The sequence below is a fragment of the Sorex fumeus genome, unplaced genomic scaffold, assembly GCF_029834395.1.
Source record: "Sorex fumeus unplaced genomic scaffold, SorFum_2.1 ptg000064l, whole genome shotgun sequence".
In the NCBI taxonomy this organism is placed as follows: Eukaryota; Metazoa; Chordata; class Mammalia; order Eulipotyphla; family Soricidae; genus Sorex; species Sorex fumeus.
The window spans coordinates 818,369-843,068 of record NW_026606121.1 but is presented as its reverse complement, the minus strand read 5'-3'; the positions used below and the strand labels follow the sequence as shown (position 1 = coordinate 843,068).

At 53.9% G+C, this 24,700-nt stretch overlaps 1 protein-coding gene across 1 annotated transcript; it reads right to left on the bottom strand.

Annotated features, from left to right (window-relative positions):
* Positions 1 to 20,397: 20,397 nt before the first annotated feature.
* On the bottom strand, positions 20,398 to 24,169 carry LOC130036470 (paired immunoglobulin-like type 2 receptor alpha). Its single transcript, XM_056128313.1, has 4 exons — positions 24,118 to 24,169; positions 23,503 to 23,889; positions 21,935 to 22,084; positions 20,398 to 20,405 (listed from the first exon to the last, which is right to left on the bottom strand). The coding sequence occupies exons 1-4, from the start codon at positions 24,167 to 24,169 to the stop codon at positions 20,398 to 20,400; spliced, it is 597 nt and encodes a 198-aa protein (XP_055984288.1).
* Positions 24,170 to 24,700: the final 531 nt, after the last annotated feature.

The window sequence follows — 24,700 nt, the reverse complement described above, 5'->3', positions numbered from 1 at the left end:
CTAGGCGGTGTTGCCTCCTCTGGGACCTCATTTGTAAAACGGGGATGTGGTTAAAAATAAAAACGGGAAACCACCAACCATCTTGCCCCCAAGCCTACTGCTGGCCATGAACAGGGAATCTTGCAAATGCAGTGGGCTAGAACGGCCCCTGGATACTCTAGCCTGCTAGTTCTCTTAGGGTGCAGGCTGCAGAAAGAAGGTGCCCGCTGTAGGACACCCAAGCTCGAGCCAAGGTACAGCTAAGAGGGCATTTGCCTTGCATGCAGCCAACCAGGTGAAATCCCTGGTATTCCACATGGTCTCCTAGCTCTGCCAGGCGGGATCCCTTAGCAATGCCAGGTATGCCCCTTACACACACACAACACACACACACACACACACACAAAAACACACAGCACACCATATCACCCTTGTCCCTCTACCCGGTCATCATTCATTCTCTCAGTCCTGAAGAGCCTTTCAACACCTGAAACGTTCCAGCCACTGCTTGCTCAGAAGGATAGGAGACAGTGAGCGACAGACAAACGGCCGTCTCTCCTCGAGGTGACTTCAGAGTTATCAGAGAGGAAATACCTGTGCTGACTGAGGAAAGAGAATGATCCAACAGGAAGGGGAAAGAAGGGGGCCGTGGGGGGGGGGGGGGAGGTATCTTCCTTTAGAGCACTCTGGGAGAACATCCCAGGAGCGGAAGCTTGATGAGAACTGAGTGGAAGGAGACCTACACAACTGGGGAGAGGCGATTCCAGCCCCAGGAGCAGCCGCTATGAAGCTCGAGACAGGCGGGCCTGACCTGCTGGGAGAGCAGGAAGGTCCTGCCTCTACGCCAGGCCCTGGAAGGGCACAGGAAGGTTCTGGGTTACTTCTGAGACACAGGCCTTTGGCCTGTGAACAGGCTGATGACACAGATTCACAGAACCCACGTTTGGGTACCCGCCACTCAGACCAGTTACTCAGGGCTGAGTTGAGAATGGTTTCATCAGGAAGAGCCAACTTTGATGTGTTCTCGTGTGACCCCATCCCCACCTCCTCCCTCCCTAATCTTAACCATCAAGTTGGGACTGGGGCTTATCGGGCTGGCTGAGAATGTAAGTTAGGAGTTTAAGGTTGTGGGCAGGGCAGAGGGTCTGACTTGAGGTTGTCCGCACTGGACTCTGTGATGGTTCTCTTCTGGTCAGTGAGCTCCTCCTGTTGCTCCTCTTCCTCTTCCTCCTCCTCCTCTTCCTCTTTTGCTCCTCCCCCTCCTCCTCCAGGGGCTCTGACACCCTGAAGCAGCCTTCCAGGGCCTGACTGGTCTCTCGTTCAAGGGAAAGAGGAATCCTCGGGCGCGATAAACCCCAGAGGCATTTTCAGGCAGTCCTTGGTCCCCACCAGCCCTCCCAAATGACCAAGTTCAGCACCCCAGAGAGAGTGTGAGAACATTTCTTAGGATGAAGAGGAAGGCAGGGAGTGCAGGAGAGGCAGCGCCAGGACGCATGTATGAGGAAGCGGGTGCCTAATGCTCGCGCATTTTGGGGGTCCAAACCCATCCCTGTGTCTCCCCTTCTTTGTCTCTGGGTCACACCAGGAGGAATAGGATGGACCAGAGACCAAGGGGAGCCTGGAGTGTTTCGTATAGCCTCTGCCCAGGTTCCGGGAGACAGCCTTGGTACGTGTAGGCTGGAAGGAAAACTGTGCAGGGTGGCCAGGGTGCTGGGCACGGGTCTCTGCCTTTCTCTTTTGAGCTGCTCATTCCCACCGTGTCCTCTTGCTATGTTCTCTGGAGACGCGCACTTGGCTTTCCGTGGGGTGCTGGGCACCAGGCAGTGGTCAGGGCAGCTGTGTCCAGCAGAGTCCCTGGGTCCATCTCAGGATCCTGCATAGGGCAAAGGGTACGGAGGTCTGAACTGATGGCTCATTGGCTGTGTGGCTTGGCAGGAGTTCTGGAGGAACCCCAGTTCTTCCATCCCGGCCTCAGGGAGCACAGTCCAGACCACAGGGGACCACGGGGGGGTGGGGTGGTGCTAATGAGGGTGGCCTGGGGGCAGCCTGGGAAGGACACTTATTCCCTGTCCTGGTACGAGTCTGAGAGGAAGGTGCCCGGGCTGCGACTCCAGCAGCTCAGGCGGGGCTGCAGGGCCCCAGTGGACTGTGCGGCATTTCCTGCGAGGCCCCAGGGGTGCAGAAAAGACACTGGAGACCAGGCTGGGTCCTCCCATGCTGGGGATGGCGTGTTTGGGAAGGCCCTCAGTTCAGGACACCTGTTGGGGGGCTCTGGGACAGACAGGGAGGGGCTGCTGCTGGAGCTGGAGAGAGCAGGGGAGGGTGGGGGAGGTGTCAGCCTGGGGACCAGAGGAGAATGGGTCAGGCAGGGTGACTGTCCCTTCCTCTTGCCACAGGCAATGTGTCCTGGTGGCCGCTGTCCCCCGCCCAAACCCATGTCTCTACTCTGACTCACCAGAGACTCCCCAAGACTAGCTGCAAAGTAGCACTATGAGCCCACAGGGAGGGCCCGAGGCTTCCCACACCACCCGCTCTGCTCTTGTCCCCAGCAGCCCATCAGGAGCCCCTCTCTACACCCTGCACCCCTGTACCTGCCTCCTCCCCCCCGTGGGGACAGGGTTGAGAGCGGCCCCCCACCTTTGTCTCTGTGCTGTTGCTCTCCTGCCCTGACCAGGACCTGCGGAGCTGCCTGCTGGCTGATCTCTCTGCCTGGACACCCACAACAGGCTCAGCCCCTGCCTTGTGCCCATGCTTTCCAAGAGGAACCTCTCAGGTCCCTTTCCAGGAGGCCGATGTGGTTCCCACTCCCCTCCCCCACTGCCTCCTGGGGCCCCCTCCCCCACAGCCTTGGGACCCATCTCAGTGGACACCCACCCATGCAGGAAGCCTGCACCTCTGTGGGGGCAACAGAACCCAGCAGCACTTCAGCAGCCTCTGCAGCCCCCACACTGCCCAACTGGGGAACTGAAGGGGCTTCCCCCAAACCACACCGCGGGGCACGCGGCCTCCTCAGCACCCATCTCTAGGCTGTATATGTGTGTGTGTGTTTGCATGTGTATCTGCGTGTGTGTCTGTGTATCTCTGTGAGTCTCTGTGCATATGTGTGTCTGTGTATCTCTGTGAGTCTCTGTGCATATGTGTGTCTGTGTATCTCTGTGTTTCTATGTATGTGTGTATATATATCTCTCATCTCTCTGTGTGTATATATATGTTTGTGTGTCTGTGCATTTGTGTGTATATCTGTATCTCTGTGTGCATCTCTGTGTGTCTGTGTATCTTGGTGTGTCTGTGTGTGCGCGCATGTGTGTGTATCTCTGTGCGCATGTATGTGTGTGTGTGTGTGTGTGTGTGTGGTCATGTGTGTGTGTGTGTGTGTGTGTGTGCGCGTGTGTGAGTGAGTGTCCTCATGGTGCTCAGAAATCAGTGGACCCCATGGTTCTAGGATCACACCTGGCTGATGGTTTCACAGGGACCCACCTGCCAGCCCCTCCTCTGACTCTCTTCCTGGCACAGGAGCTGGTGTCACCCAGTAGGAGGCTGGGGAGGGGGAGGGGCCCTGCACCACCTACCTTGGCTTCTCTTCCACACGAGGTAGGAGATCAGCCCCAAAATTGTCATTTTGAGAAGGGAGATGGTCACCGTGACTATGACCACAGCATCCAGCCTCCGGGGCCCTGAGTTCTCTGTGCTGTTGGTCACATCCAGGCCAGTTTCAGGTTGGGCTGAGGAGACACAGGACATCAGCGGATTCTCCTCAGGAGGCCCAGAGGACTCTGATGCCCATATTCCAATACAACTTTCAAGATACTACATGACATGAAACCATACTGTAGTTCAGTGGAATTTTCATAAAACATTTTCTCTTTTCTTTTTTTTTTCTCTTTTTTTTTTTGGTTTTGTTTGGTTTTTTGAGCCATACCTGTTGACGCACAGGGTTTATTCCTGGTTTTGCACAAGGAATTGCTCCTGGCAGTGTTCAGGGTACTGTGTGGGATGCTGGTGATCGAACCTGGGTTGGCCACATCTAAGACAAGTGTCCTCCCCACTGTGCTATCACTCCCATCCCATCCATAACATCACACACACACACTGTCCTCCCATTGTTCATCGATTTTCTCGAGCGGGCCCAGTAACATCTCCATTATGAGAATTCTTGTTACTGTGTTTGGCATATTGAATACTCTCAGTAGTTTGCCAGGCTCTCTGAGAGGGGCAGAAGAATCAAACCTGGCTCGGCCAGGCTGACTGCGCTCAAGGCAAACGCCCTACCGCTGTGCTATCACTCCAGCCCATCCATAACATAACTATATATATATTTTTTTTTTTGGAAGGGTGTCACACCAGTAATGCTCAGTGGTGACTCTGGCTCTGCACACAGACTCATTCATGGTAGTGCTCCAGGGACCATCTGGGATACCAGGGATTGAAACCCGGTCAGTCACATGCAAGGCAAATGCCCACCCCACTACACCATTGCTCTGGCCCCCATAAAACCATTTTCAAAAATAAAGTCAGCATTATCATAGAGCAGATAAGGGCTGGAAAGACCCACATCCACAAGAACAAAAGCAACCGGTGCTGGCGCGGATGTGGCGAGAAAGGGACCCTCCTTCACTGCTGGTGGGAATGCCGGCTGGTCCAACCCTTTTGGAAAACAGTATGGACGACTCTCAAAAAATTAGAATTTGATCTGCCATTTGACCCAGCTATAGCACTCCTGGGAATATATCCCAGAGAGGCAAAAAGGTATAGTCAAAGTGACATCTGCAATTGTTTGTTCATTGCAGCACTCTTTACAATAGCCAGAATCTGGAAAAAACCTGAGTGCCCAAGAACAGATGACTGGTTAAAGAAACTTTGGTACATTTACACAATGGAGTACTATGTAGCTGTTAGAAAAGATGAAGTTATGAAATTTACATACAAGTGGTACTACATGGAAAGTATCATGTTAAGCGAAATGAGTCAGAAAGAGCGGGATAGACACAGAAAGATCGCATTCATCTGGGGAACATAAAGCAACAAAAAGTGAGAGTGACACACAGGAATGGCTGAGATTAGTACCAGGAATTTTGCTCCATGAATGGAAGGCCAGCCACAGGCTCTAGGTGAAAAGGAAGCTCAGATAGAGAAGAGAGTACCAAATGAAGGGTGTTGTGAGGGCCCTCCCAGGGTGGGAGAAGCATGCTAAAAGTAGTCGATAGACCAAACATGATTGCCACTCAAAGCCTCTCTTGCAAAACACAGTACCCAAAAGAAGAGAGAGAGAACAAGGGGGAATACCCTGCCACAGAGGCAGGATGGGACGGGGGGGGGGGGGGATGAGGGGGGGGGATGCTGGGACCCATGGGGATGGATGACGGGCACTGGTGGAGGTATGGGGACTTGATCATTGTATAACTGAAACCCAAGCACAAAATTTGTAAGCCTATAACTGTACCTCATGGTTTTTCACTAATAAAAAAAAAAAAAAAAAGGGCTGGAAAGAGAGATCAGCACGTTAGGCACTTCTTGTGCGCAGCTGACCCGGTCCTGTCCCCAGCGTCAAGAATCGTGCCCTGAGCACCGCCTGGCACAGCCCCAGAGTTTTCTTCCTTGACCATGGAAGAGAGACAATAGAGGACTCCTTAGTTGAATCTGGTATGTGGGAAAACCCAGTTTGGCCCTTGGCGCCATGTGACCTCCAGAGTACCAAAGGAGGTTCAGCTCTGCAGAACCCCAAGTCTGGCCTAGGTGAACCCCGGCACCCCAGGACTCAAACAGCCTTAATTCCTGGGCCCTTGATTGAAAGGCTGGCCTAGCTGACCAACAGTGCCAGGAGTGGCCCTTGAGGCCCTTGAGAATGACTTGGGAAACCCCTCAATAAAAGAAAATCTTTTGAACTCTAACTGCTTTATAGAATTTGGGACTTAGGAGGTTTGGTGCCACCCAGAAAGTCAGCCTAGATTCCCGGGCCAAGTGCATAGGCAACTGAGGTGACTTCAGGCATCTGAAACCCCAGAATTGCTAATGTGCCTTTGGCAGGACCCAACTATTTGGAACCAAGTTTCTGGAAAATTAAATGGCCAAAAGTTAGGTAGGTGGGAGTCACGCCCACAAACCAGCTCTGGCCCAGCTTTTTTTTTTTCTTTTTTGGGTCACACCCAGCGATGCACAGGGATTACTCCTGGCTCATGCACTCAGGAACTACTCCTGACAGTGCTCAGGGGACCATAGGGGATGCTGGGAATCAAACCTGGGTCGGCCTCATGCAAGGCAAATGCCCTAACTGCTGTACTATCACTCCAGCCCTCTCTGGCTCAGCTACACAAGTTCAATAATCTATTTAGCATCTGCTTGAGGGTCAGGCTGAGGGGGTTGGTAGGATGGGTCAAAGTAAGGGTGAGGGGGAAGGAGCAATGGTGTGGAATTGGTGTTGAAATAATGAATGCAATAATATTGTGAATAGATTGATGAAAGATTAAAAAAGTAGAAAAACAAGAATTTGGGGCTTAGAAATAAGAAAGTAGACAACTGTCTCTGTACAATTATGCAATGGGTTGGTCTGCAAAGCAAACCCTCTGCAGGATAAGATTGATATGGAAAAACAAACTTAGGAGTGACACTGGCTGGCAAGATTTCATTGCTGTGATGACTTTGCATGGTGAAAGTCAACTCAAAATTACTCTATTTTCCTATATTTATTTATAAAAGAAATGGGTATGAATATCACATGAATTTCATGAATTAAAAATTGCATTTGGGTGAGCATAGCTGGAGGCATTCAGGGCTTCCTTCTGCTCTGTACTCAGGGATCCCTTTTGGTGAGGTAAGAGACCATCTGAGGTAATAGGGATTGAACCCGACTTAGCCACATGCAAGGCAAGCATCCTACCCACTGTCCCACCCACTGTCTCCAGCCTGCAAAATTTAATATTGATGACCAAATTCTTCAGAAATGTAACTGAAATGGAGAATGCGAAAAGGAGGAGGCTTTAGGACAAAGGGGCTGGCCCGAGCAGCTGACTCACCAGGGGTGACGCTTAGTTTGGTTCCCTGGATGGACTCAAGCACCTGTGGCCCACATCTCTTTGTGTTCAGAGTCACTTGGCAGAAGTACGTGGTCGCGTCCCCCCTCCGCAGGTCCCAGATGAGGAGGGCACCCTGGGTCTGGCCTTGTGTCCAGTCCAGGCGGAGACGGTCCTTGAACTCCTTATGGGTCCAATTCAGAGTCTGGTTGTAGATGAAATCTCCATGTAAGTGCTTCCACCTCCAGCCTATCTTCACCTCAGGATTCTCGGCTAACTCCCAGCCGTGGTGGAAGGAGCAGGGGATGCGGACGGAGCTGCCCTCGAGGGCTTCCAGGTGCTCTGGCTGGTTGACCCCATGGCCAGTGTTGCAGTCTCCAGGGGCAGCTGGTTGGGGAGGAGAGACACAGAAGTAAGAGTCCCACGTCTCTGGCTCCATGTCCCTGGGCAGGGCAGGACCGTCCCTCTGAGCAATGTCCTCTGTCTAAGCTTAATGGACAGGGATGACCCAGCACCAGGCCAGCCCTTTGCTCCTGGCCATAGAGACCCTGCTCTGCTCCCCAGAGGCATGTCCCCCAGGTGCCAGCCCCACCCTGAGGAGTTCCCCTGTCCAGTCACTCACCGTCCAGCAGAGAGGCTAAAGGGGCAGCAGCATCAGTGGGTCCGGGCCCATGCCGTGCTCTGCTCAGGGCGGGCAGCAGCAGGGCTGCTCTGGGGGGCTGCAGGGGGCTCCTGAGCACAGCGGAGGGAGGAGCAGGGAGGGAAAGCACAGGGAGCCCTACTGTGACCAGCACTTCCTATGACCGAGGCTGCTCTCTTCCTATATTGCACAAGGGCCTCCCATGGCCAGTGAGGGGGATCCCACCTGCCTTAAGTGCGGGGCAGGTCCTGACCGGGTTTGGGCTCCCTCAGAGCAAGGGGCTGAGAGATGGGGGCTGGCACCTGGCCACCCTCTGCACCTTCTCTGGGGGCTGTGCCCACCGTCACAGGCTGAGGTGGTCCACGGCTGATGAACTAGGCCAAGGGGTGGGTGGCCAAAAAATTCACAGAGGAAGTACTCTTGGCTTCTGGGTGGCAGCAAACAGAGTCACTTCCCTTCTCCCTGTCCCCAACCCCAGTGACACCTCTCAGGGTCCCCCTTGCACTGCCAAGTTCTTTTCCTCCCTCGCAGGCCTGAGAAAGGAAGTTCAGTGTCTTCACAGAGATCGTTGTCTGTCAGCCCTTTTCTCTGCCCCGTCCTGTCGTGGTTGGAGTGTGTCTTATCTCCCCTGGGAAAGCCGTGGCCAGAGCCCAGAACTTTCTGGGCTTTGAAAGTTGCTTGAGAGGATTGGGGAGAGCTGGGCAAGGGCAGGTGAGGAACCAGGAGTGTCCAGGAGTGCCCTGAGGGTGACACCGGCTTCCCTCCCGCCCGCTGACCCGGGGTTCAAGGCTTACACGTCTTCTTCCTAGCCAGGCCGCCTGGGGAGGCCCAGACTCACTAGGGTCACCACTGCCCACTCCACAGGGCAGTGCAGGATGTCCCCAAAGCAAGCCCTTGGCTGACAGCCCTGAGTAAATGCTGTCAGATGCCTGAGGCCGCGCAGCCTCCTGATGGGTCTCTTGGAATCAGGGGGCTTGTTTCATGCCATGGTCTGCCCCGGCCCAGCTACATCCCCCAGAATAACCGTGAGGGGACATTTCTGTTCAGAAAGAGAGAGTGACTCACGGGGTGCCATCCTCCTTCTCTAAAAATGAGAGACCTGACAAATGTATGGTTGGGGCCCTGCACACAGAGGGCTTCAGGGAGGAGGTCGAGGGCTGGTGTTTGGTCAAGGTTGAGGGGGGAGGGACAGCTTGTATAAGATCAGTGGCCCAGAGAAGGGCCAGAGCAGTGTTAAATAAACAGAATTTATTTCCGGAGGCCCTCCCGTTGATCGTCGATTTGCTCGAGCGGGCCCAGTAACGTCTCCATTGGAGACTTTGTTGTTACTGTGTCTGGCATATCGAATACATCACGGGGAGCTTGCCAGGCTCTGCCATGCGGGCGAGATACTCTCGGTAGCTTGCCAGGCTCTTTCTTTCCTGAGGAAACCAAATTTCTTTTCCGAGGGCACCGCTGCTGTCCTCCCTGAGCAATATTTCCTTTCTCTCCCCCATATCTGGTTCATATTGGTAATGCTGACGCGGTCCTGATTTTAGAAGCTCGAACAAACCCAGGCGTCCCATGTGTATCACATCCCGACTGGCCTATCTCCCCCCACCACCCCTCTGGTCCAATTCATTCTCATCTACGGGAAGAATTTGCTCTAGGTGAACGAAAAAGTCAGTTTCTCTAGAAATAGCCTCCTAATCTGAGGAGAGCCTGCCTGGAAGAAAGTCAGAAAACTATGTTTCCTCAATGACCCCAAAGAGGGAAGCAACAAAAAGAACAGGGACTGAAAGACAAGAGAACAGATCAGACAGACGGACAGACAGACACCACACCAGCAGAAATCTGTGCTGTCAGGAGTGAGTGTGTGCTTAGTTAAAATATTCTGTGGGTGACATGATTTTCTGAAACAAGCCAAAAGCCTTGGAAATGTTTTGCAGGGTCACCTGCTTTCCTCCTGGGTCCCCCTACTACCATTAGGGCTTAGCTCCTCTAATTCCGTGTGAGTACTTCCTGTTACAGAGTACAGTTCTCGTTCACTCGGCTCACAGAAGTTTCCCCACCCAGAGAGCTGGAGAGAGAGCACAGGACTTGGGCACCTGCCTGGATGCAATTTAGCTGTGGCGCGGTGCAGACACCAGCTCAGCGTCTGTCCCTGAGCCCAGAGCTGGGCTGGGCTTCTGAGCACTGCCTGGCACAGCCACACAGTTTTCTTCCTTGACCGTGGCAGAGACCACAAAAGGCTCCATGCTCGTGTCTGTCCTTGGAAAACCCAGTTTGACTCTTGGCAAAAAGTGACCTCCTGAGTACAGCAGGTTCAGCTCTGCTGAACCCCAAATGTGACCTGGCTCACTCCAGACACACAGGGCTCCACAGCCTTGTGTCCTGGGCCCTTGATTGAAAGGCTTGCCTGGCTGACTGACAGTGACCAGGAGTGGCCCCTGGGGCCCCTGAGAATGACTGAGCTATCCCCTCAATAACAAAAATCTTTTGAGCTCTACACTGTTTATAGAATTTGGGGATTGGGGGTATGGTGCCATCCAGCAGGCCAGCCTGTACCCGCAGAGTGAGTGTATCAGCAACTGAGGTGCCTTCGGGAGTCTTGAAACCCCAAAATTTCCGCTGTGCCTCTGGCCAGACCCCAACAACTTGGGACCAAATTTCTTAAGAAATGAAAAGCCCAAAAGTTAAGTGTATTGGATAGATGCCCACAAACCAGTCGCGGCTCAGTTAGACAAGCTCAATAATCTACTTAGCATGTGCCTAAGGGGCAGGCTGGGGGGTGGTGCGAAGAGTCAAAATAATGGTGGGGGGAAGGTGCAATGGTGGTGGGATTGGTGTCTATGCCACAACACACCCCTTGGAGGTGACCAACAGGTCCGAGGGCATGGTGGGTCCGTCAGGGTGAGAGCCGCGGCCACTGGGCTGCGGTCACCGCAGGAGGTGCCATTTAGGCACTGTTGGGGCACTCTGAGCCTGGTGGGGCACATAGTAATGGGGGTGTTGGCCATTGTCAGGGGTCTCCTGACTGAGTGCAGCGAAGAGGAGGGACAGCCCTGGGGGCTACCAGAGGTCCTCGCATAGCCACTTGACGAAGGAGACACTGGCCACATCTGAGAAAGTCAACTTCTGGGGCTCCGCCTTGGATTGGAGACAGAGAAAGGTCCCGGAGACCCCAGAAGCTCCTGAGGATGTGGGGGGCAGGATGTGGGATGTGAGGGGCAGGCCAAAAGGAGCCCAGTTGTGGGGAAGATAAAGCACCTTTTTGTGGAATATAAAGTAACATAATAGGAGACAGCGGGTAGGGTGTTTGTCTTGCAGGTGACATCATATGCTATTCATAATCACTTAATCACTTAATCACTTAACTTCCCGTTAGTCGTTGATTTGCTCGAGCGCGCGCCAGTAACGTCTCCATTTGTCCCTGTTGCGTGCTAGTGTAGCCCAATGGCATCTCTTCGCTCCGGGAACATGGAGGGCCTCAAACCGATCGTTCATGACCTTGACAAAGAAGTCTGACCATCTGGTAGGTGGGCGGCCACGCGGTCTTTTGACATCCCGTGGAATCCAGTCGGTAACAGCTCTAGTCCAGTAGTCGTCTTTAAATCTCATTACGTGACCAGCCCATCTGATTTTCGACACCTTGGCAAATGAGACAGCGTCCCTGATTCTTGATTGTCGATGGATGTCAGAACTCCGGATTCTTTCTCTCATTTGAGTGAAACGTGATATTCCAAGCATAGCTCTTTCTATTCTTCTTTGGGAGACCTGAATAGCGTTCTCATCCTGTTTGCGTAGGGCCCAGGTCTCTGAGGCATATGTTAATGCAGGAAGAACAGTGGAATCAAAGAGATGTGCCCGGAGCCGGAGGTTCTTCGTCCTCTTAGCTATTTCTTCGACGTTCTTGAAGGCGTTCCAAGCCACTCTCTTCCTCCTGCGCAGCTCGGGTGCCAGGTCATTTGTCATGTTGACCTCTCGACCTAGGTACACATAGCTGTTGCATTCAGAGATGGTCGTTCCGTTGAGAGCGAATGGGGCGTCAGGAACGAGGCTGTTTCTCATGAACATTGTCTTCGTAAGATTCAGCTGTAGTCCTACCTTTCCACACTCACGGTCAAAGTCGGCCAGCATTTGTGCCGCTTGGCTGATGTTTGGTGTTATTAAAACAATGTCATCAGCAAAGCGGAGGTGGTGTAGTTGCCAACCATCTATCTTCACTCCCATTCCTTCCCATTCCAGTCGTCGCATGATGTTCTCAAGGGTGGCACTGAAGAGTTTCGGTGAAATGGTATCACCCTGCCGCACCCCTCTCTTGACATCAACGATCACTTCTTTGTAGAATGGTGAGATCCTGGTAGTGATCCGCAATACAGCTCACGGAGGATCCTGATGTATTGGGCTTGAATGCCCTGATTGGCTAGGGCTTCAATGACCGCTTCCGTCTCAACAGAATCAAAGGCCTTCTTTAAATCAATGAACGTTAAACAGAGCGGCATCTTGAACTCCCGAGAAACCTCAATGAGCTTGGTTATCGTGTGGATATGATCGATGGTGCTGAATCCTTTGTGGAACCCGGCTTGCTCGCATGGTTGTCCTTCATCTAGTGTTCTGCCAATCCTATTTAGGATGACTCGAGTGAACAACTTGTAGATGACAGACAATAGGCAGATCGGGCGATAGTTGCCAATGTCATGGATGTCTCCCTTCTTGAAGAGTAGTACGGTCCTGCTGGTTTTCCATTGGGACGGAACCTTGCATTCAGACAGGTAGCGAGTGAAGAGCCGAGCCAGTGTATTGATGAGTACTGACGGCAGGTTTTTCAGGTGTTCAGCTCTGACCTTGTCTGGGCCAGGTGCTGTTTGTTTCTTTACCGAAGAAATGGCGTGTCGGATTTCGGAAGGGAGAACATTGGGAACGACATATCCATCCTGTGGAATTTGGTATGTCGGCAAGTGGACATGGCTGTCGAAGAGATTTGAGTAGAAGTCATGGATAATCTTCTTCATTACCATTCTGGAGAATGTGATGGATCCATCAGGACATCGGAGGGCAGTCATCTTGGTCGTGTAGTTGGCGAAGGACAGGCGGGCGTTACGAATACTTTTCCCGGCTTCTGCCGCATCTACCAGTACTTCTGCTCTTCTCTCTTTGAGGTCTTCCTTGATCGCATCTCTGCACTGCTTTGCGAGCTCGGACGTTAGCTTGCGGTTGCCTGAGGCATGCGCCAAACCACGCTGACGAATTAGCTCAAGAGTTTTCGAAGATAGGCGATTTTTTGTGGCTATCTCTCTCTTGGCGTTCCTCGCACATTCATGGAGGTGCTGAACCAGTCGATCGTATTCCTCGTCAATGTTGTCAACAATGGCATCTTCCCATGTTGTCGCAATAGTACCAAAGAGTTCCCAGTTGGTGGTCATTCTGGGAGTTCTCTTTTTGAACTTTGCAGCCCTTTCTCCCCGCTCTGTGAAGTAGAATTTTGCACGAAGGAGACAGTGGTCCGATCCCATTCAAAATTTTGGGACAACAGCGACATCGGTCAGGCAAAACCATCGATTGAATATGATGTGGTCTATTTCGTTGTGGAATCGTCCACCGGGAGATTCCCATGTCCATCGTTTAGATTCTGCCTTCTGGAACTGTGAGTTACCATGAATGGTCTTGGTCAACATGATGAACTCAGACAGTCTCTCACCCTGTTCGTTCCATTCTAGGCCATGGGTCCCGATGTGAAGTTCTTCAGCTGATCTTCTCGGTCCTATCTTGGCATTAAAATCACCCACAATGATCTTGTAGAAGGTGTGGTCTTCTTTATAGAACTTCTCTAGCTCCATGTAGAACTTCTCGATTTCTCTTTCATCATAATGAGATGTTGGTGCGTAGACAACGAAGATAGAAACTGCAGGCAGTGAGCCACATCTATTCAAATGTAAACGTCCGATTCGGGTTGTTAGGCATTCTAATGAATCAATGTTCTTGGCCAAGTTTGTGTTGACAAGGACACCGACGCCTCCAACACCTCTTTTATCGCATGTTCCGAGGAACAATTCTTCTCCAGTGTCGAAAACGGCATGGTGAGATTTGTACTTTCTTGGCTCGGTCAGACCAATGATGTCGTACTTGATCATTCGCGCTTGTACCATCAGGTCCTCGATGGATGCATCTGATGCTAGCGTACGTGCATTGAAAGTACAGACGATCATTTTTGTCTTCCTTCGTTGTGGCAGCCTAGGTCGACATTCATAATCAACAATAGAAAAAGATAATGTGGCAGAGCCCACAGGGGTCCTGGGAGCTTAGAGGAGTTAGAAAGGAAGGAAGAGGGGACCTGGGGACAGGATTCCAGGGTCCTTGCAGGATTCCAGGGCGGGGGGGGGGTGTGTGCAGCTGTTGTCCGAGCAGCCGACTCACCTGGGGTGACGCTGAGTTTGGTTCCCCAGATGGACTGAATCACCCGTTTCCCGCATCTCTTTGTGTTCAGCATCACTTGGCAGAAGTACGTGGTCGTGTCCCGCCTCCGCAGGTTCCAGATGAGGAGGGCACCCTGGGTCTGGCCCTGGGTCCAGTCCAGGCGGAGACGGTCCTTGAACTCCTTATGGTCCCAATTCAGAGTCTGGTTGTAGATGAAATCTCCATTTAAGTGCTTCCACCTCCAGCCTATCTTTACCTCAGGATTCTCAGCTAACTCCCAGTTGTGGTGGAAGGAGCAGGGGATGCGGATGGAGCCGCCCTCGAGGGCTTCCAGGTGCTCTTGCTGGTTGATCCCATGGCCAGTGTTGCAGTTTTCAGGGGCAGCGGTTTGGGGAGAAGAGACACAGAAGTGTGAGCCCCACGTCTCTGGACCCATGTCCCTGGGCAGGGCAGAACCGTCCATCTGAGCAGTGTCCTCTGTCCAGACTTAGGGGACAAGGGAAGAGGGGGTAACCCAGCACCAGGGCAGCCCTTTGCTTCTGCCCTACTCCCTCAGAGGCACATCCCCCAGGTGCCAGACACAGCCCGTGGGGTTGCCCTGTCCAGGCCACTCACTGTCCAGTAGGGAGGCCAGCAGGGCTAGCAGCAGCAGCGGGGCCCGACCCATGCCATGCTGTGCTCAGGGTGGGCAGCAGTGAGGCTGCTCTGGGAGGCTGTCGGGGGCTCCTAAACACAGTGGAGGAAGGAACAAGCGGGGACAGCGCAGGGAGCTAGAGCGTGACCAGCACTTGCTGTGACTGAGGCTACTCTGTTCCTGTATTGCACAGGGCCTCCCTGTGGCCAGTGCGGAGGCCCCACCTGCCTTATGTGTGGGGCGGGGTCCTGACCCAGGTGCTGGGCTCTCTCCCCACTCTTCTGCACCCCTGCTTAGCTGTCCCTGGACAGCCCGAGGGCTAGTGTGCATCTCTGGCACTTCCCTTATCTCGGCTTCTTCCTGATCACATCCTGCCTGAGACAGGGCGACCACGGGGCCAGAGGAGGCTGTCAGGAGAGACCCGGTGGCCCTGGGCCTCTCTCAGCCTCTGCCTCAGAGCGAGGGGCTGAGAGATGGGGGCTGGCACCTGGCCCCCTCAGCGCCCACTCTGGGGGCTGTGCCCATCGTGCCCAGGCTGAGGCGGTCCAAGGCTGAAGAACTAGACCAAGAGGTGGGCGGCCAGGATTTCATAGAGGAGGTGCTCTCGGCTTCTGTGGTGGCAGAAAACAAAGCGACTTCTCTTCTCCCTGTCCCCAACCCCAGCATCACCTCTCAGGTTCCCCCTTGCACCACCAAGTTCTTCTTTTTCTCCCTCACAGGCCTGGGAAAGGAGGTGCAGTATCTTCACAGAGACCGTTGTCTGTCAGCCCTTTTAGCTCGGCCCCATCCGGTCGTGGTTGGAGCGAGTCTTATCTCCCCTGGGAAAGTAGTGGCCAGAGCCCGGAACTTTCTGGGCTGTGAAAGTTGCTGGTCCACCAGGTGTCAGTGGATACAGTTTTGTGAACGCACCGAAGCTTCTATCAGCATCTTGAACTCTCTCTCCTTCCCCCCGGGGGCCGGCCCCAGTGAGGGCTCCAGAGCCGGGATTCAGAGACCTTGGGCCAGAGTGATCCTCAGAGCCCTGCTGGCATGTGACCACCGCCGAGATTCAAGAAACTGGAGCTGGACTCTTGGTGATAGTGCAACAGGAGGGTGTTTGCTTTGCACTCAGCCCACCTGGGTTCGATCCCTGGCATCCCATATGGTCCCTTGAGCACCACCAGGAGTGATCCCTAAGCACGGAGCCAGGAGTAGCCTGTGAGTTTTATCAGGTGTGACACAAAAACAACAAAAAACAACCCAAACCCATATTCAGGAACCTGGTTGGCTTGGGGACAGGCAGTGCTCCCTGGGGACCATGTGCTCTGAGGAGGCTTTGATGCCTGAGGCCCAGGGGGGAGTCCAGGGCTGCCCTGGCACAACTGGAGAGGGCCCGGCTCAGTGCTGGGTCTGTGTCCTTGAAGCCAGCAGACGGGGAAGTGTGTGTGGCTGTGGGGGCCTTGGGTTCCTGAGGGACCATCTGACTACGGGGGGAAATTCTGAGCAGGGTAGGAGGACCTCGGTCTGGCTGCCCAGCATGTAGGGCCCCATCCACTCAGCAGATCCTCAGTTTTGGGGGGCTGAGCCCCAACTTTTCTGTGCTGGGAAGCCTCCTGAAAGTTTCTGGTTCTCACGAAACCAAAACTCCAGGTTGCTTTGTTGGGGAGAGGGGGTCTCACTTCCTTGCCCTTTACACAATTTTCGGCGCCACTCTGATTTCCAGACCCCTCCCACCCCTTCCATCCTCCCTCCAACCCCGATCCCACGTTGCCCAGCACCATCCCAGGCCTTGGAGGTAGTCTGCAGGGTCACCTGGTTTCCTCCTGGGTCCCCCCACTACCGTTAGTGCTTATCTCCTTTAATTCCGTGTGACTGCTTCCTGTTATAGGGTACAGCTCTCCTTCACTCAGCTCACAGAAGTTTTCCCTTGTGAGCTCTGCTCAAAATTCCACCCCCAACCCCCACCCCGAGAGCTGGAGAGAGAGAGAGAGAGAGAGAGAGAGAGAGAGAGAGAGAGAGAGAGAGAGAGAGGGAGGACAGGCTCGGGCACTGGCCTGGATGCAATTTAGCCATGGCACCGGTGCAGACCCCAGCTCAGCGTCTGTCCCTGAGCACAGAGCTGGGCCGGGATTCTGAGCACCGCCTGGCACAGCTGCACAGTTTTCTTCCTTGACCATGGCAGAGAGACAACAAAGGGCTCCATGCTTGTGTCTGGCATGTGGAAAACCCAGTTTGATCTTTGGTACCACAAGGCCTCCTGAGTACAGCAGGTTCAACTCTGGAGAACCCCAAGTGCGGCCCTGGTGACCCCTGACACACGGGGTTCAAACAACCTTGTGTCCTGGTCCCTTGATTCAAAGACTGGCCTGGCTTACTGACAGTGGCCAGGAGTGGCCCCTGGGGACCCTGAGAAAGACTTGGGAGGCCCCCAAATAACAAAAAATATTTTTAACTCTATGCTGCTTTATAGAATTTGGGACTTAGGGGGTACGGTGCACACAGCAAGTCAGCTTGTACCCATGGGGCGAGTGCATCAGCAGCTGAGATGCCTTCAGGCTTCCTGATACCCCCAAATTGCCACTGAGCCTCTGGCCAGACCCTAACACTTTGGGACCAAGTTTCTGGAGAAATTAAACAGAAAAAAGTTAGGTATGTGGGAGTCACGCCCAGAGCTAGCAAGCTCAATAATCTGCTTAGCATCTGCCAAAGGGGCAGGTTGGGGGTTGGTGGGAAGGGTCAAAGTAATGGTGGTGGGATTGGTGTTGAAATACTGAATGTAAACAATTACTGTGAACAGCTTTATAAAAATTTTTAGAAGTAGAAAAACAAGAATTTGGGGCTTAGAAATCAGAAAGTAGATAAATTGTCCCTATACAATTATGCAGTGAGGTTGGTCTGCAGAGCAAACCCTCTGCAGGTTAAGAATCCATAAGTAAACACCAACTTAGGAGTGACACTGGCTGACAAGATTTCTTTGCTGTGAGGACTTTGCACGGTGAAAGTCAACTGAAAATTACTCTATTTTCCTATATTTATTTTAAAAATGAGTTTGAATATCACTTTAATTCCATGAATTAAGAAATTGTATTTGGGTGAGCATACCTGGCGGTATTCAGGGCTTCCTTCTGCTCTGTGCTCAGGAATCCCTCTTGGTGACGCCAGAGACCATATGCGGTAGTAGGGATTGAACCCGGGATGCAAGGCATGGCAAGGCACGACAAGCCACATGCAAGGCAAGCATCCTATCCACTGACCTACGCACTGTCTCCGGCCCACAAAATTTGGTTTATTGATGACCAAATTCTTCAGAAATGTAACTGAAATGGAGAGTGTGAAAAGGAGGAGGCTTTAGGACAAAGGGGCTGGTCCGAGCAGCTGACTCACCTGGGGTGACGCTGAGTTTGGTCCCCTGAATGGACTGAAACATCTTTGGCCCACATCTCTTTGTGTTCAGCCACACTCGGCAGAAGTACATGGTCGCGTCCTTGCTCCGCAGGTTCTGTATGAGGAGGGTACCCCTGGTCTGGCCCTGTGTCCAGTCCAGGTGGAGACGGTTCTTGAACTCCTCAAGGGTCCAACTCGGAGTCTGTTTGTAGATGAAATCTCCATGGTAGTTCTTCCACCTCCAGGCTATCTTCACCTCAGGATTCTTGGCTAACTCCCAGCTGTGGTGGAAGGAGCAGGGGATGCGGACGAAGCCGCCCTCGGGGGCTGACAGGTGCTTTTGCTGGTCGACCCCAAAGTTTTGATTGCCACAGTTTTCAGGGGCAGCTAATTGGGGAGGAGAGACACAGAAGTTTGAACCCCATGCCCCATGTCCCTGGGCAGTGCAGGACCGTCCATCTGAGCAGTGTCCTCTGTCCAAGCTTAATGGATAGGGATAACCCAGTACCAGGGGAGCTCTTTGCTCCTGGCCATGGGGGCCCTACCCTGGACCCCGTGAGGTGCGTCCCCCAGGTGCCAGCGCCACCCCATAGGGTTCCCCTGTCTGGTCACTCACCGTCCAGCATGGAGGCCAGCAGGGGCAGCAGCAGCAGCAGGGCCGGGCCCATGTCGTGCTCTGCTCAGGGCTTGCGGCAGCGATGCTTCTCTGTGGGCGGCTGAGGGCTTACGAGCACAGTGGAGGGAGGAGCAGGCGGAGGCAGCGCAGGGAACCCCAGCGTGACCAGCACTTCCTGTGACCAAGGCTGCTCTGTCTGTATTGCACAAGGGCCTCTCTTGGCCAGTGCAGGGTCCCCACTGTCTTAGGTGTGGGGTCGGGTCCTAACCCGTGTGCTCAACTTTCTCCCCTCTCCCCTGCACCCCTGCTTAGCTGCCCCGGACACCCTGAGGGAGCTCGCCAGTGTGCATTTCTGGCTCTGCCCTTGTCTCTGCTCCTCCCTGGCTATTCCTACCCGGGGACGGAGTGGCTGCAGGGCCTGTCGAAGCTCCCAGGAGGGACATCTTGACCTTGGGCCTCTCTCAGCCCAGCCTCAGAGAGAGGGATATGAGAGATGGGGGCTGGCACCTGGCCACCCTCAGCGCACACTCTGGGGGCTGTGCCCACCCATGCCCAGTCTGAGGTGAAGGACTAGGCCAAAGGGCGGGTAGCCATGACTTCACAGAAGAAGTGCTCTCGGCTTCTGCAGTGGCAGCTAACATAGTGACTTCCCTTCTCCCTGTCCCCAACCCCAGCGTGACCTCTCAAGTTCCCCCTTGCACTGCTAAATTCTTCTTTTCCTCTCTCGCAGGTCTGAGAAAGCAGGTGCAGTGTCTTCACAGAGCCCCTTGTCTGTTAGCCCTACACACTTCTTTTTTTTTTAATTAGTGAAACACCATGAGGTACAGTTGTATACTTACAAGTTGTTGTGCTTGGGTTTCAGTTATGCAATGATCGAGTACCCATCCCACAACCAGTGCCCATTCTCCACCCCCACCAATCCCAGTATCCCTCCCACCCCCCCATCCCCCATCCCACCCTGCCTCTGTGTCAGGGCACTCCCTTTTGTTCTATCTCTCCTTTTGGGTGCTGTGGTCTGCAGAAGAGACATTGGGTGGCAATCATGTTCGGTCCGTAGATTACTTTGAGTAGCCCTACACACTTCTTGCTTCATAAAATCATTGTCGCTGTCCTGTTGTTCATCGATTTGCTCCAGTGGGCCCAGTATCATCTCCGTTGTGACACTTGTTACTGTGTTTGACATATCAAATACTTAGGTGTGGGGTAGCTTGCCAGGCTTTGCTGTGCAGGCGAGATACTCTCAGTAGCTGTCTCATAAAATATATATATTACTATTATATATCATATAGGCTGGAGCAATAGCACAAACGACTGAGTTCTGCATCCCAGACAGAGTGTGAGAACATTTCTTAGGATGAAGAGGAAGGCAGGGAGTGCGGGAGAGGCAGCGCCAGGACACATGTATGAGGAAGGGGGTGCCTGATGCTCGCGCATCTTTGGGGTCTGAACCCATCCCTGTGTCTCCCCTTCTTTGTCTCTGGGTCAGACTGGCTGGAATAGGATGAACGAGAGACCAAGGGATGCCAGAAGTGTTTCCTGTAGCCTATGCCCAGGCCTTGGTACTTGGGGGCTGGAAGGAGAAGTGGGCAGGGTGGCCTGGGTGCTGGGCCAGCTGGTTAGGGCCCTTTCTCTTTTGAGCTGCTCATTCCCACAGTGTCCTCTTGCTATGTTCTCTGGAGACGCGCACTTGGCCTTCCAGTGGGGTGCTGGGCACCAGGCAGTGGTCCAGGCAGCTGTATCCAGCAGATTCCCTGGCTCCATCTCAGGATCCTGCAGAGGGCCAGGTCGCTGAGGCCTGAGCTTACAGCTCACGGGTTGTGTGGCTTGGAAGAACTCCGGAGAACCCCCACTTCTTCCATCCTGGCCACGGGGAGTACAGCCCAGACCACAGGAGACGGCGGGGGCTGCTGATTTGGGTGGCCCTGGGCCAGACTGGGAAGGACACTTGTTCCCTGGCCTTGTACAAATCTTGGAGGAAGTTGCCAGGGCTGAGGCTCCATCAACTCAGGCAGGGCTGCAGGGCCCCAGTGGACTGTGCTGCATTTCCTGTGAGGCGCTGGAGGGGCAGAAAAGCCACTGGAACCCTGGCTGGGTCCTCCCATGCCGGTGACGGTGGGGTTGGGGAGTCCCTCAGTTCAGGGCTCCTGTTGGGAGGGTCTGGGACAGGCAGGGAGGGGCTGCTTCTGGAGCTAGAGAAAGCAATGAAGGGTGGGGGAGACGTCAGTCCGGGGAGCAAGAGAGAAAGGGTCAGGCAGGGCGGCTGTCCTCTCCTCTGTCCACAGACAATGTGTCTTGGTGGCCGCTGTCCCCCGCCAAAACCCATGTCTCTACTCTGACCTACCAGAGACCCCCCCAAGACTAGCTGCAAAGCAGCGCCATGAGCCCACGGGGAGGGCCCGAGGCTCCCCCCACCCCCAACCTGCTCTTGTCCTCGCAGCCCATCGGGAGCACCGCTCTGCAGCCTGAACCCCTGTATCTTTCTCCCCCTCTCTTGGGGGCAGGGGTGAGAGGGGCCCCCTACCTTTGTCTGGAGCTGTGGCTCTCCTGCCCTGACCAGACCTGAGGAGTGACCTGCCCGCTGCTCTCTCTGCCTGGACACCCACGGCTGGACCCTGCCTAGCCCCTGCCTTGTGGCCACACCTTCCCATGAGGAACCTCTCAGAGCCCTTCCTAGGAGGCCACTGTGGTTCCGATTCCCCTCCCCCTCGGCCTCCTTCTTCCCTAGAATATCAGGGCTCCCCTCCCCCATAGCCTCCTGGGGCTCCCCTTCCCCCACAGCCTTGGGGGCCCATCTCAGAGGACGCCCACCCGTGCAGGAAGCCTTCACCCGTATGGGAGTAACAGAACCCAGAAGCTTCTCAGCAGCCTCTGGAACCCCCACATTGCCAGGGCTGCGATGCTGCCCCCCTGGGGAACTGAAGGAGCTTCCCCCAAACCACATCACAAGGCATGTGGCCACTCTCGCATCCATCTCCAGACTCTGTGTGTGTGTCTGTCGTGTGTGTGTGTGTGTGTGTGTGTCTATCTCTGTGTATCTCTCTGTGTGTATTTGTCTGTGTATCTCTGTGTGTCTATGTGTATGTCTGTGTATTTCTGTGTGCATCTTTGTGTGTGTATGTGTGTGTGTGTGTCCCCTTGGTGCTCAGGGTTCAACGGACCTTGTGATTCTGGGATTATGCCTGGCTGACGGCCTCACAGGGAACCACCGGCCCAGCCCTGCCTCTGACTGTCTTCCTGGCACAGGAGCTGGAGTCACCTGGTAGAAGGTCGGGGCAGGGGCAGGGCCCGGCATCACCTACCTTGACTTCTCTTCCACACGAGGTAGGAGATCAGCCCCAAAATTGTCATTTTCAATAGTGTGACGGTCACCATGATTGCGACCATGGTGTCCAGTGTCAAGGGAGAGCTCTGTGTGCCGTTGGTCATATCCAGGCCAGTGTCAGGTTGGGCTGAGGAGACACAGGACATCAGTGAATTCTCCTCAGGAGGCCCAGAGGACTCTGATGCCAATATTCCAATACAACTTTCAAGACACTATATTACATGACACAATGCTGTAGTGCAGTGGAATTTCCATAAAATATTTTTTTCTTTTGTTTTTTTTTCTTTTTATTTGTTTTTGTTTTTTTTTGGGGGGGGGGGTTCCTGGCTTTGCACTAAGAAATTGCACCTGGCAGTGTTCTGGGTACTGTATAGGATGCTGGTGATCAAACCTGGGTTGACCAGGTGTAAGGTAAGCGTCCTTCCCACAACAATATTGCTCCTGCCTCATCCTTAAAATATCTATCTATAAGCTTTTTTAGGGGGTGTCACACCCAGCAATACTCAGGGGTTGCTCCAAATCTGCCCTCAGGAATCACTCATGTTAGTGCTTGGGGGACCAGCGGGATGCCGGGGATTGAAACCAGGTCTGTCATAGGCAAGGCAAGTGCCCACCCCACAGTACCATTGCTCCAGATCCAATGAAAGAATTTTAAAAAGTAAAGTCAGGGGCTGGAGCAATAGCACAGCGGGTAGGACATTTGCCTTGCATGCAGCCAACCCGAGTTTTATTCCCAGCATCTCACATGGTCCCCCGAGAACCACCAGGTGTAATTCCTGAGTGCAGAACCAGGAGAAACCCTATGCATGTCTGGTTGTGACCCAAAAAGCAAAAATCACAAACCAAAACAAAAACAGTAAAGTCAGCATCAAAGAGCAGCTAAGGGCTAGAAAGAGTGACCAGCAGATTAGGCACTTCTTATGCACAGCTGACCCGGTCCAGTCCCCAGCATCAAGAATCATGCCCTGACCATGAACGGACACAGCCCCACAGCTTTCTTCCTTGACCATGGCAGAGAGAACAGCAAAGGGCTCCATGCTCGAGTCTGGCATGTGGAAAACCCAGTTTGACCCTTGGCACCATGTGACCTCCTGAGTACCACAGGAGGTTCAGCTCTGTAGAACCCCAAGTGCGGCCTGGGTGACCCCCAACACCCCAGAGCTCAAACAGCCTTAAGTTCTGGGTCCTTGATTGAAAGCTGGCCTTGTTGACCAACAGTGGCCAGGAGTGGTCCTTGAGGCCCCTGAGAATGATGGGAGGCACCTCAATAAGAGAAAACCTTTTGAACTCTAAACTGCCGTATAAAATTTGGTGCTTCCTTTTGCTCTGTGCTAAGGGATCAGTCTTGGTAACATCAGAGGTCATATGAGGTAGTAGGGATTGAACCTGGGTCAGCCACTTGCAAGGCAAGCATCCTACCCACTGTCTCCAGCTCCCCAAATTTTGTTTATTGATGTCCAAATTCTTCAGAAATGTAACTGAAATGGAGAATGCGAAAAGAAGGAGGCTTTAGGACAAAGGGGCTGGACCGAACAGCTGACTCACCTGGAGTGATGCTGAGGTTGGTCCCCTGGAACAACTGAAACCTCCTTGGCCCGCAACTCTTTGTTTGCAACGTCACTTGGCAGAAGGACATGGTCGCGTCCCCCCTCCGCAGGTTCCAGATGAGGAGGGCGCATCGGGTCTGGCCCTGTGTCCAGTCCAGGCGGACACGGTCCTTGAACTCCTCATGGGTCCAATTCAGAGTCGTGTCGTAGATGAAATCTCCATGGAAGTGCTTCCGCCTCCAGTCTATATTCACCTCAAGAATCTCAGCTAACTCCCAGCTGTGGTGGAAGGAGCAGGGGATGCGGACAGCGCCACCCTTGGGGGCTGTCAGATGCTCTGGCTGGTCCATCTTAAAGTTTCCATTGCCACAGTCTTCTGAGGCAGCTGGTTGGGGAGGAGAGACACAGAAACATGAGTGCCATGTCTCCGGCCCCATGTCCCTGGGCATGGCAGGACTGTCCCTCTGAGCAGTGTCCTCTGTCCAGGCTTGGGAGACAGGGGAAGAGGGAGTGATCCAGCACCAGGGTAACCCTTTGCTTCTGTCCCGCACCCCCAGAGGTGCGTCCCAAGTGCCAGCTGCACCCCATGGGGTTCCCCTGTCCGGTCACTCACAGTCCAGCAAGGACGCCAGCAGGGGCAGCAGCAGCAACGGGGCTGGGCCCATGCCATACTCTGCTCAGGATGGGCAGCAGCGGGGCTGCTCTGGGTGTTGCCGAGAGGTCCTGAGCATGACCAGCACTTCCTGTGACCGAGGCAGCTCTTACTGTATTGCACAAGGGCCTCCCATGGCCAGTGAGGGGGCCCCTCCTGCCTTAGGTGTGGGACAGGTCCTGACCAGGTTTGGGATCCCTCAGAGCGAGGGGCTGAGAGATGGGGGCTCGCACCTAGCCACCCTCTGCACCTTCTCTGGGGGCTGTGCCCACCGTCACAGGCTGAGGTGGTCCACGGCTGATGAACTAGGCCAAGGGGTGGGTGGCCAAAAAATTCACAGAGGAAGTACTCTTGGCTTCTGGGTGGCAGCAAACAAAGTGACTTCCCTTCTCCCTGTCCCCAACCCCAGCGACACCTCTCAGGTTCCCCCTTGCACTGCCAAGTTCTTTTCCTCCCTCGCAGGCCTGAGAAAGGAAGTTCAGTGTCTTCACAGAGATCGTTGTCTGTCAGCTCTTTTAGCTCTGTCCCATCCAGTCGTGGTTGG

Excerpts from the sequence above, each read along its gene's own strand:
- LOC130036470 (XM_056128313.1), bottom strand. The coding sequence starts at position 24,169 with ATGGGCCCAGCCCCGTTGCTGCTGCTGCCCCTGCTGGCGTCCTTGCTG. Across the intron at positions 23,890-24,117 it reads GCTGGCGTCCTTGCTGGACT|CTGCCTCAGAAGACTGTGGC; the intron begins GTGAGTGACCGG and ends CTCCCCAACCAG. Across the intron at positions 22,085-23,502 it reads CAACCTCAGCATCACTCCAG|CCCAACCTGACACTGGCCTG; the intron begins GTGAGTCAGCTG and ends GTGTCTCCTCAG.